A 13,417-nucleotide genomic window follows, 5' to 3' on the forward strand; every position below is an offset into this window, starting at 1 on the left:
CCAAGAGGAAACCATGTTTAGGACATCTCCAAGTTCAATCGATCTGAGAATTGTTTTGCAGAAGTTGTGGAAAAGGAGCCTGAAAGGCACATTGTGCTAGATACATGCGCACATATTAAACAAAAAACCATTTGCCTAATTTTGTGTCAAAAGACAATACCAGCACATTTTGGGAACTTCAGGATTTCCAGAGTGAAGCAAAAACTTTAGTGATGTAGGAGCACTGATGTTTTGACTATGTTTGGAATGCATTTGAGTGAGAAAAACATAGAGGTAGGAAGACCATTGCTGCTATGTTTACAATGGATCAGATGTGGCCTAATGAGTCTGCACCAGGCTTTTTCCATGAATGGGCTGTTGTTGAGCAGGTAACTATTTTTCACAAGGATCTAGTCAAAATTATTCCTGTATCTTTCTCTGGATGAAGCTTGGGAATCATTTGTATTGCATGAGAACATTAAATGACTTATGAAAATACAGTATTTCATACATATGAGTTATAGTGAGTTTATTGTCCATTACTAGATATTCATACACGTGCCTTGAAACTATAGTACTAAGTTGATAGCCTGTAACTTCTTCTTCTTTTAAGACTGTTACACCACCATGAGATGTAAGTGCTAATATTTAGCACAATATTGGGAGTGCTAAGTCAAGCCTTATAGAGCCTTATAAACTTAGAATTGCTTTTGAATGTGTAGAGTTTCCCATTTAGAGACAGAAAGAAAAGACTGCATCATGTTTGTAATTTCTCACTATGACAAATAATCAACTATGTGAAATTTTCAAACATTGCATTGTTAACTTTTAAACAAGATGCAGTTTTGACCCTGGCTTGTTAAGATCTGAAATCATCACAGAGTACATGCAATTCTATTAGCCAATTCTGTTAAATCTAATTATATTAATATGCAATCCCAGCCTTTGTATTAAATTCTTCCAGGTAGATGAAGTTTACATAGGAAACCAATTGTTGAGTATCGGTTTGAATTACTATTTCATTTTACATATTCCAGGCTCTGAAACCTACTTGGAAATACATTTTTGAATGCAATAGACATTCGGTTATAAAATAGATGTTTTATTTTCTATTTTAGTATTTCTTGAGACAGGTTCTCACTCTCTTGCCCAGGCTACAGTGCAGTGGCACAGTCTTAGCTTTACTGCAACTTCTGCCTCTGGGCTCAAGCGATCCTCCCACCTCAGCCTCCTGAGTAGCTGGAACCAGAGGTGTGTGCCACCACACCTGGGTAATTTTTAAAAATTGCTTGTAGAGATAGCATTTCATCATGTTGCCCAGGCTGGTCTCAAACTCCTGGGCTCAAGTGATTCTCCCGCTTTTGCCTCCCAAAATGCTGGGATTACAGGTGTGAACCACCATGAATAAATGGTTTAAATGCTTTAAATTTATCCAATGTGTGTAACTTCAAAAGAGCCATAAATCTGAATATATAAATGTCCAGATTGTTAAAATCAACTTAAAATTTTATTCTCACCTACATGTATTAAATATATAACTTGTGTGTACTGGAAAATTATTCCTGACTACATTTCCTTAACTGCAAAATAAAATACTAGGGATTACAACCAAGAAGAAAACTGTTAAATAAAAATAAAATTTGTTTGAAACTCATTGTCCTACATGAGTCTCACATCTATCACTACTCATTGCAGCTTTGGTTTGTGTGGTAGATACAGATCATGCTCTGTTTAAGTACATGCCTTAAATCCATACCTGAGCCAATCTGTAGTAGATTAACATACTTCTTTGGAATAGACTAACAAGACTATATAATGCAGACAGTCTGAAAACTGGATTTTAAGCAGTAAGCCTGGGTACCTGTTAACTAATTCCTTTTGTTCTTCACGCAGTGGTAGATGCAGCACAGACACAGATTAGTTCTTCTAACTGAAAAAGAATAAAATTAGGCAAGTGGCTGGCGCCCCCTGTAGGTAAACTGTAGTGTTTATTCAGGTATCCCCGTGGATCCAGATTTCAGAGCCTTAGTTTAAGAATCAGCTGAGTAATTTTAGAATATACATGTGAGGGAGAAATTAATATTTGCATAAATATTAAGGTTTTTGCATGGTATAGCATTAATAATTCTCACAAAGAACAATCTTAATATTGCAGCTCTAGAATTGCAGGTCTATTTCTGTGGATATAGCTATAATGAGTGATATCCTTCAGCAGCTTGTACCTAACCCACATATAATTTTGGTCTAGTTTTAAATTTCATAGATTCAGTTATTTTGTGGTCCAAAAACTCTAATCCCTAAAAGAGACGTAAAATTTCACCTTCACTTAGGGAAGGAAAGTGAAATAGCATCTCTATAGCATTGCTTATTGTCTCTCATATTAAATTATGATTTGACTCAGGTCATTTTATGTTTACCCTTTCGGTCACAGCAAAATTTTTATCAGGTTGTGAGGAAAATTAAGATCATGAAAATTAATAGACGCAAATTCAAAGTAAGGGTAATTAAAACTGAACATAGTAGAATTTTGTTTACTAAAGATTAATGAGGCAATCAAGCTTTCTTGACAAAATTTAAACCTGGACCTGGGGAATGCTGACTTGAATTTATAAAATAAAAATCACAGTAACATAAAATATGATTAGTAAAACTTGACATGAACCCCAGACTGATGAATGGATCAAAGTTTATTGTTACATGTCCATACAATTAAAACAATTCTGGAATGACTCAAATGAATATAGAAATATCAGAATTTAACTGGGATGAATAGCAAACATTAATAATAATTAAAATTTAGTTGAATTTTCTCTAAAAAATAAACTTGCCAGTGGTCTTTCAATGATGGCATAATTGATACCAATAGATTTCTTTGTAATCATTTAAAAAAACACAAGAATTTCACGGTCAAAATTTAGGATCACAAATAACCACTTATACATAAAAGGGAGTGCAAGATGGCAAGGTGAAAACATCTACCTCTCTCATGTACAATGTCATGGCAGAGAAGGCTTATTTCTCACTATGCTTATACTCCGTAATGGCCAGTTTCTTTTATTTTTTCCTTATATTTACTTCATTCATATGAATGCATTATTTTCACATGTTATTTCACATGAATATTGAAGTGACCATGTGAATTAGATATTATCCCATTTCATGGTCCAAAGAAACAAGTTTCCAGAGTATTCATATAGAATAGGTGGCTCAACTAGTCTAGAAACACAAGCTGTTCTAATTCCAGCTTTTAAATCTTTTTCACTACACCACAGCCATAGCTGGCAAATGTGGATGAACATTTACCGTAAGCAGTAAACCCTAAAAGACAGTCCTTTGTTACTATAATTGGTGGTTCCTGTCATCCCTCTTTCTTGAAGTTGCTGTAGGTATGCCATATGACCAGTCCTTCATGAATCTTCATGACTTCATAACCCTTTGTCCAAAGTCGGGTAACAGGAATTCTGTCCATAGGACCAGGATTCAGAAGAAGAAGTTTCTCTCTGTAGGACTGTCATCTAGAAACTGAACTCGAATGTGGAATTTCACTTCTCTGAGCCTCAATTTCCTTATCTATAAAATTAGGCTGCTCTTATCTACTTTGTTTATTTTACAGGCCTGTTTTATTTACCAATAAATAAGCTTCTAGAGATGAATGGCAACGTCTTCATTACTTTTTAGCCTCTGAGCATACTGTAGTGCCAGACAGAAAATGTGGTAAAGTGTGAAGAGCAAATGAGATGATGTTTGAGAAAACAGCTTATAAAATATAATTTTCTATAAAGAATACAAAGTGTGATTATTTTTACTGGCGATTATTGTGCCTTTTTTGGAAGACTTACTCTTCCTTCTTTGTTTTTCTCCTAGGACCACTGCGGTTCCTTTCTCAGACAGAATCTGTCACAGCCTTCATGGGAGACACAGTGCTACTCAAGTGTGAAGTCACTGGGGAGCCCATGCCAACAATCCACTGGCAGAAGAACCAACAGGACCTGACTCCAATCCCAGGCGACTCCCGAGTGGTGGTCTTACCCTCTGGAGCACTGCAGATCAGCCGACTCCAACCAGGGGACATTGGAATTTACCGATGCTCAGCTCGAAATCCAGCCAGCTCAAGAACAGGAAATGAAGCAGAAGTCAGAATTTTATCAGGTATTGCAATGCTCTTTGTTGCCTTCAGAACGATATTCTCTGCAGTAAGTTGAAAAACAATTTTTTCTTTAACAGATATTTGTAATGGTCATAAGTTCTGTATTGTTCATTGTGTTTTGCTTTTTATCGTTACTTGCTTGCTTGCCAAAGCATTCAATGAGGTTATGCCAAAAGCTGTTCTTTTTTTTCTTTTTTTTTTCATGTCTTGAAGTTTCTGGAAAAACAGCTATCTCTCATTTATTCATTCAATTGTTCTATGACTATTTAGTGAGTGTTTCTTTGTGCAAGCCCCACTGGTAAGCATTTCTCACTTATTTTTTCATTTTCCTCTGATGACAGTCTAAGAGGTAGTTTTTATTCATTTCAAAGGAGGAAGGTGAAAACTTGCAACGTTAAGAACATTCCTTAAGTTAATATTGAACTATACATATAGGATATATATTATACATAGTTCAATATTAATCATATATAGTTCAATATTAAAATTAGGCTGATCTTACCTACTTTGTTAATTTTACAGGGCTGTTTTGTTTACCAATAAATAAGCTCTAGAGATGAATGGCAACATCTTCATTACTTTTTAGCCTCTGAGCATACTGTAGTGCCAGACAGAAAATGTGGTAAAGTGTGAAGAATTCTCTTTTGTATATTCTGTACTTCATTAGTCACAGGGATACTGACTTAGATGTATCAATAACCACTGGCAACACTTACATTTCATCTACCAGGCAATGACAGAAGCAAAGCTAGCATTTATTCCCTAGAATAAATTTCCTAGCTAGATACACATACATGCATCTATTTACATATCTATTACATACACAAAATTTTGAATATATGATATATATCATATGTGATATATGTGATATATGTCATACCTATAGTATATATCATATATACATGATATACAATATATAATTATCACATATTATATGTGACATATATCACATATATGATATATATAGATATCATATATGTATGTATGTATATATGTATTTTAGACCAGGGTCTTACTCTGTTGCCCAGGCTGAATGCAGTGGTGTGATCACAGCTCACTGCTGCCTCAACTTCCCAGGTTCAGGTGCTCCTCCCACCTCAGTCTCAGTAGCTGGGACCACAGACTTGTGGCACCACACCCGGCTAATTTTTTGTGTTTTTTTGTGAAGAAGAGGTTTCACCCTGTTGCCCAAGCTGGTCTCAAACTCCTGGGCTCCAACAATCTGCCTGCCTAGGCCTCCCAAATTGCTGGGATTACAGGCATGAGCCGCTGCGCCCAGACTGAACAATCGTTTACTTGTCCATTCACACGCTTATTTCTGAGAAGCATGGTGCTAAGTACTAGGAATATGGCAGTGACTAAAACTGTCCCAGAGCCTGGCTCATTAGAGTTCTGGGTGGATGCACACATGTAAGTAATTATAATAGGGTGTGATTGATATGATGGTAAAAAAAAAGTCATTTCTCTCCAACTCTTATTTTACTTTCTCTTCTCTGGCAAATCTCTAAGATACTGGCCTCATTATGTGATTCTAAATAGTCAGAGTTGAATTGGATGTTCCCTAAGATCTCTTCTCTTCCAATAACCTCTACTGTAGTATACTCATGTAATGCCTAGTTTCTCTTTTAGCCAAACTTGTAAGACTGACTTAGATGCTCTTCTGAGAATCACAAAAAAGGCACACACTTGAGAAAGTGGAACTGACTACATCTCAAAGCATGGATGTTGGCTTCCGTCTCCATGCTGTTAACCGTGTATAGTTATCACAAGTACTTCAGCTATGCAGAGAGTAACATTCCTGTAATTCTAAAAGCAAATTGGCAATTCAATTGGAAGTTTCCAGGTGCTTTAATGAGGACATCTCTGAAACCTCTCTTTTGTATATTCTGTACTCCATTAGTCACAGGGATACTGACTTAAATGTGTCAATAAACATTGGCAACACTTACATTTCATCCGCTAGGCAATGACAGAAGCAAAACTAGCATTTATTCCCAAAACATACATGCATCTATTTATGTATCCATTACATACACAAAGTTTTAAATATTTATATTCACATATTATTAATAATGCATCTGTTGAGTATACCAGATAGGAAGCCAAGGTAAGCTGCATAGAAAATTGGCAAGAATATGTTTATCTGAATATGACAGGAAAGTCTGTTTTCCAGTGGTATTAAAGAATCAAGTTGAACTAATGAAATATTAAATTAGAAATGCAAAGTTTTAAAAGACACAGAGACATAATAAATCCCCATTTACCTTTCTTTGTTCGCCTTGCAACAGCCATTTGCATTGTAAACCATGGAGATTTATTTAAAGCCAAATTTTGCTTTGTTAATTTGCCTAAAATAGAGACTATGTTGTACTTTTGAGATGTGTGAGCATTTCTTAGCCGAATTGAAACTGATATTTTTGTAAATGCATCACATCAAATGAAGATTTTTATCTAAATTCTATGAATTCAAATATAAACTTTAGAAAAAATTATGAGTTAAGATAGTACATGAACGTGTGCGCACGTGCATGCGTGCACACACACAAGTTATTGTTATACGTGGCTAAGCCTGTCTCGTAGGCTAGCTGTCAAATAAAGAACTTGCTAAAGGAGAATGCGTTTAACACATCCTCAAGTTTACAAGTTGGTGTAGAGGTCAAATTCACAAACGCACAGTAAGTACGAGATTGAGAGCATGAATGAGTGAGTGAATGAATGAATGGCAAATCTCTGCTTCTCTTAGTTGCCACTTAGGGTTCTCTTATTTTAAAAATCATGCTAATCCTTTCTGAATCAATTTCCACTCTCTCTAAGTACCGATGTGAGGCAGTAATAAATTACAGATATAATACATATGTGTGTATATGTGTGTATACATGTTAATACATACACGCACCTATACAAACATCATATTAGCATGACTTAGGACTATTAAACATGGTACCAGAATAGTTAGAACTTTTGAAAAGTTTGTTTTTTTCTGGAGTCACTAAATTACCATGTTGACTGATGAAGTAATTTATATCTTGCTTTAGTTTGAGACATGGCTGTTAATGAGAAATTTGGCAACTTTCCCCAACATTCATTTTTACCATAGTTCATAAGAAGTGTTTGAATTTATGTGTATGTGGTTATAGTTATATAATTCTAAATAATATTTAATTTAATATACTTACTCAAGTCTGTGTGAAACTTATTTCAGGTTGCCTCTTTTATATAGAAGGTGTCTTTTATCACAAAGTAACTGAGGTCTATTAAATTCAGAGTTTAACAAACAGTAGTTTTAAAGTGCTATCTTTCAGCAACCAGTTTCACTTTATTCATTAAATAAATACTTTATTCAATTAACTTTTGAATGAATCTTATATACCTGGCATCCTGCTGGTTGCTAGGAATGAAATGTTGGAATACCATGCCCTAAAAAAGCTTATAGTCCAATGGGGAAAATAGACAAAGCAAGTAGGCTGTGTTGTGAAAGAAGAAAACACAGAGCCACCACTACCCTCAAAAGAGCCATATCAACAAGTACTAGCTAGGTAAAGAGAAGTATACACCATGGAAAAAGAGCACCATGCACAAAGCATAAAGAAAATAGAGATCAAAACCTTTTCAGGCGAACTGTTTACCTTCTGACTGGCTCATAGGCAGGAAGCAATAAAGGGGAAGAAGCTGGAAGGAAGGGAATTAAATGGTAAGGAGGATGAGATGGAAAGATCCAGAAATGATGTTTGATTTGGTCCTGGAAACATATCACAAGCGGCTTATGGGTGAGGGGATAGAATCCAGGCTCTGATAAAAGCTGGTTAGTAGAACTTTTCATTGAGACCGGAAGTAGGAGAGTAGTGTTATTGTGTTTAAAACAGATTTTTTTAGAAGATATTTTCCCATAAAGTTTTATCTCTTCTAGATTAAAATAATTATGTCATTAAAGGTATGAAAATTAGTACCTAGTTTCATTTGTTGGTTAATGTTTTAAGACAAATTAAATTTTGGCTTTTGGAAATTATACATGTGTAACAGAATCAGTAATACATTGTTCTAAAGCATTTTTTAAAATATCAATAACAAAACACTAAGTCAGAGTTGAGATATTTTACAATATCTGATTGTGTGTAATGGCGAACATGTGATGAATGGAAGCAGCCATTGTGGTTGTCAAGTTCACTTTGTTCATGTCACATCATGTCTGAATGCCAAGCAGGAGATTGAATTGCAGAATTATAAATCTGCTTTGGGCACTAGATTGACTACAATTACTGGCCTATACAATGGAATTCTTATTTTAGTTTGCTTAATGGCCTAATTGAATTGATCAATTGGTAATTCAATCTATTGTTTGTTTAACTACAATTAGATGACTCTGAGCCCTGTATAGACCTGAACTAAATATTTATCTAAATAGAGACATTGGCTTTTAAAGAAATAAATTGGACTAAAATATATATGATTTTTCTCTATTTTTATTGAAATAAATATTAGCAGAAACCATTCTAAAATCCATCTTATTTGAAAGGAAAATCCTGTCTGAAAGGAAAACAAATAGTTTTAGATTTTTCTTCATCACTAAGAATTTATTCCTCAATGGTACATTAAACTTTTTAGTTTTGCTAAATATTACTTATATTTCAAAACTAATCTATTTTCTATAAAAAAGGTTGTAGTTACAGAAAATAGATTCCATTTCTATGGAATAATGATCTGTATAACAAAGAGGACACTTTCTTCACTTTTAAAATTTATCATCAAGCCAGATGGTTAATTCATGTAGCCCTATGACTAACATAAGGCAGAGAAGGGCAAATTCAGGTACTCAAATCTAGTTCCAAATGAACATAGACAAGGAACTAGTTGGGAAATTCAGAAGATTTTTATAGATTATTATCTTATAGATCATAAGGGAAGAACTGTCTGTACAATGATTCCAGTAGATGATAAAACCAGAATGAGAAGTTGAGCTCACCGTATGGAGATCCTGGAACCTCATGCCTAGGAATTTAGAATTGACTCAATTAACTTTGTTGATGATTGGGCATCACTGAAGGTTTTTGAGCAATGAATATACTGACATAAACATACACCCAAAAAACAAAAGGAAGTGAACAGCCCATTAGGTTAATGCATTACCTGATATTTTTGTCTCATATTTAACGTTTTTTATGCATTGTAGGATTTTCACATAGTGTGTTTTCTTTATAAGAATCTAGTTTGAATAAAACTTTCTCCTATACCAGGGCATAAAAAGGGTGCACTTAGCCTTTCATAATTTAAGGTGGATAAAATGGTTTCTTGTGCTCCTCTCATATATACCAGAAAAAAAAATGAAGTATATGATCATATTGTATGTAAGCCAGGTGAAGTCCATGTTTTCTAGATATATCAGATTTAATTCAGATGGCATGAAAAGGTCTGCATATGGACACTCACAATCCATTTTCCATGGATTCTGCTCACATTGACTTAACATTGACCAATTAATAAATATTAAAAATTCCCGACTTGAACTACTGTTATAGTAAGTGGTTAGTATCATGGGGTCTGACACAGATTAAGTACAAATCTTTGTTTCACCACCTGGTAATTGTACAATTTAGGGCATGTTACTTAATCTGAATCTTTATTTATTTATCTTATAAAATGTAGCAAGTAATATCACATATTTCATAGGATGGTTGTGAGGCTTGAGTTTGACAAGGCAAGTACAGTGCCTGGAACTTCAAAGTCCTCAGTAGCTTAGCATTTTAGAGTTTCCAGTTTTAAATAAATCGATTTTCATGTCAAGATTATTTCTCTGGTAATAAATTACCTGACTTTGGATTCTGGGTCTCATAAGTATTAATTTGTCTACTGGTAGTTCATTACACATGCTTTAGGCTATTTATCTGTAGTCCTGGTAGATTTCTGCATTTTATTTTCACATCTAAGAGAAGTCAGAGTTTCCTGAACCTTCTTCCTCTCTAGTAACTTATTGCTACATGATTTTACGTTTCTTTACCTCTCCAGTAGCATTATTTTCCTTTGCTGTATGATGTGGTCCAAGAGGAACTGGTTTAGAAATAGGAGTCAGGAGATAAATAAGCTTGATAGTATTTGATCTTCATTACTGGTGAACAATTCTAATCCTCTCAAACCGTTAGTTTCCTTATCTGTTAAGAGAAGGAATCAGCCTTTTCAAATGTTTTCACTACAAAGGATCTAATTTATTATTTCATTCCACATTCACCCTCAACTCTGCCTTTACAATCCTAGAGTTGAACAATTTGGGTCTGCAAGATGAAATCTAATCCTTAAAAGCCACAAGGCCATCCTATAACACAATAATTAATAAAAAATAGTTTTAAGTCAGTTTATGCTGACTTAAAAATCACATCAAAAGAAGACAGGATACCTTTTATTGTGTACAACTAAGTTCCACGTCATTCTGAGACCCTCTCCACACCGGATGATAACTTGAGCCTGCTACTACTTACTCGAGGCAGAGCACAGGAGTAAGCTGACAACCGTGTTGTAGTGGATTTAGTTATAGTAGATCAGGTCAGTTAACCATTGTGCGATAATCAAGGTAACCAGTCTTTCACATGGAGCTGGTGACATTCCTTTCAGATGTAACAAAGCCTCATATGTTGATAAGCCTAAACTGACTTACTGTGGATACATAGACCATTTCTGTTTGATTCTGAATTGAAACGTAATTCTTTCTTTCCCAGTGCTCTTTGGGTGGATATCAGCAAGGCTCAGGATTCCAAGTTGAACATTTAAAAACTTGGGGACTGATTACATTTTTCTAGTCATGTCTGTCATTCTAAAATTGTGATCTCCCCCTCAGCAAATCTACCAGTTTTTTTTTCTATTTTTATTATTGACCTTGAGTGATGTTAGATATGGGTTATATTATATTCTCTTAGCTACTATTTCCTGGTAAGTTACTATTTCCCGTAAGTTCAAAAGCAAAAACAATGTATTTGAGATTATCCTCCCCGTGGAGGAATGAATATGTCTTGGAAAGGAGAGAACCTTTTTTTTTTTCCCCCAAGAGTCTAATGAGGACAAAATATGGTCATTTCTGCATTTACTTATGAATGTGACATTTAACAGCCCTAGATGGGTCATCTTAAGGGTGAGGCAATCATCCGTGATTCTCACATGAACAAGAAAGCCTCCCTGAGGGTGTGTAGAAGCCAAACTTGTAACCCATGAAGCAAAAGTCACAAAAAAAAAAATAGTGAAAAGACCTGTAGAGCTTGCTTCCTTTTCTGGCCTCATTTGCCATCAATTTATTCCTGGAACATAAAAAAAGATAAATTTAGTCATAAATTATGGGCACACTTTTATTGATTCAACACTGGCAAAATGGGAAATAATCCAAATGCTTTGGTTCATGATCAAACAACAAGAGTCAAAATCACAAGCCCATTGCTTTTCTGGAAAGTTTTTCATGCTGCTTTATGCATATATCTATACATTATGAAGATTTTTGGATTCTCCAAACTAACTTTGACACATCATAATGGCAACATTTGTTTTCTGGGATTCTACTGTCAGCTGCAAAATTTAAAAAAAAAAATCTAAAAATTAAAAAAAAAATCACTTCCTTCAGACTTGCTACAAAATGAATCTGATAGACTCAAAATTTGCTGTGAGACACAAGGGGTAGAAGCCATACGCCAGTGATAAGAATAGATGCTCTCCTTTCTTCCGCCAGACTCTAACTAGAAATAGCAATATGTATGTGTACATGGAGAAAGAAAGAGGAAATATGAACAGATGTAGGAATATTTACAGAGAGGGAATGTCATTTTTAGTACTGAATTGGTGTAAATGAGGAAGGAAAATGATAGAATCCTAGAGTGGTGAATAATAGCTCCAGAGAAATGACTCCTTTCTCCCTCCATGTTCAAAGCTTCTTGGCTTACAGCCAGATGGAGGTTTTCATTTTTTTATTAAATAAATTCTGATTCCTGTGATCAGTTTGGATTTGGCTGGCTTTTCAATAAAGAATATTCTAAACACAGAGTTAGAAGGAGTTTCATGGAATTTTTCACTCAGAGCACATATTAGAGTACCTACTGGTGTTTGAAGGCTCACGGTACCTGCTGAATTTTCTAAAACAGAGCTAGATGGGGGATGGCGAAGCAGCCAGCAGGTGAACAGTAGGTTAGCTTGAAATTGAGGATGCAGACAGAGCAAACCAGCTCTCTGAAGTTAAATTAATTTGTAACTCTTATGCCTGGGAAGAAATCAAAGAGAATACACCACAGTAGCCTGCAGTGCCCTTTCATTTCCATTTGGAAATGTGTTTGATATTCCATGGAGGCAGGAATTTAATAAAGAAAACCAAGGAGTACACAATGAGGAAAAAAAGGCTTTTGCATTCAGAAAGCATAAAAATTAAAAGCAACTACTGGTTATTTTGAGGAAGACAGTTATTAAGTTGTGAAAACTGGTATTGTTTTTCTTGCCAGTGTAGATGTCGGCAGTCCATAATTTAATTTCTCTATGTCTCAGTTATTCTTTAGATTCGGCGCCATAAATTTGGTGTTGAGGTTCCTAAATAATTGTTTAGAGAAATGGCCCTGTTAAAGGAAAGCCGCAGACATCACTGCATGAGCATAAATTCTAGTTTACTCAGGATAGTTTTAATCACACCCAGTGTCCTAAAATATTTGTAAGGAGTGTTTTTTTAGACTCTAAGAAGCATCGCAGGTTGGATAATTCATATGACCAACCAAGTCGTCTACCATGAGGGGAAGATAAAATTGTGTGGCCCCAAAGGCATTTGGGAAACTCTGTGAATATGGACAGTGAAATATGCCTCTCAGTAGGTCACACACACTCAAATAATTTGACCATTGTAATGTTTTAACCTTTTTTTAAAAAAAATTATTTTAAAAGGATATATTCTCTTCCTTTAATACATCTTCCCTTCTTTAGGGCATGGGGCCTGATGAGAGCTAACTTTTTGTTTCTGAATATATTAAGTGTAAGTAAATGTGTCAGGTTATATGATCCATGATGCTATTGGACTTTTAACAAACTATTGCTGAAATATAGTAATTGAACATATTTATTTTTTGCACTACTCAAATGCAAAATAAGAGGGGCAGGAGAGGTAGAAAAGAGGAAGGAAGAAAAAGGGGACAGAAAGGGGGAAAAAGAAGAAATATATTTAATTTATCAATTTCTATTTGAAAGATATAAAACTATTTCTATGTTGAAGGAAAATGGGCTTCTTGAGTATTTCAGAAACATGATTATTTTATGAGACTGTGTCTGCATTTGTTCTCAAAGTATGAT

The 13,417-nt window shown here is 34.8% G+C and overlaps 1 protein-coding gene across 5 annotated transcripts in view; it reads left to right on the plus strand.

The window, feature by feature from the left end:
• DCC (DCC netrin 1 receptor) overlaps positions 1-13,417 on the plus strand; it is a 1,226,567-nt gene that overhangs the window by 563,876 nt on the left and 649,274 nt on the right. For all 5 annotated transcript variants that reach the window (XM_017951762.3, XM_017951759.3, XM_017951760.3 and 2 more), the window contains exon 3: positions 3,844-4,128. In XM_017951762.3, coding sequence (XP_017807251.1) covers positions 3,844-4,128 — 285 coding nt within the window. The remainder of the gene's footprint in view (positions 1-3,843; positions 4,129-13,417) is intronic.

This window comes from Papio anubis, chromosome 19 (genome assembly GCF_008728515.1).
Source record: "Papio anubis isolate 15944 chromosome 19, Panubis1.0, whole genome shotgun sequence".
NCBI lineage: Eukaryota > Metazoa > Chordata > Mammalia > Primates > Cercopithecidae > Papio > Papio anubis.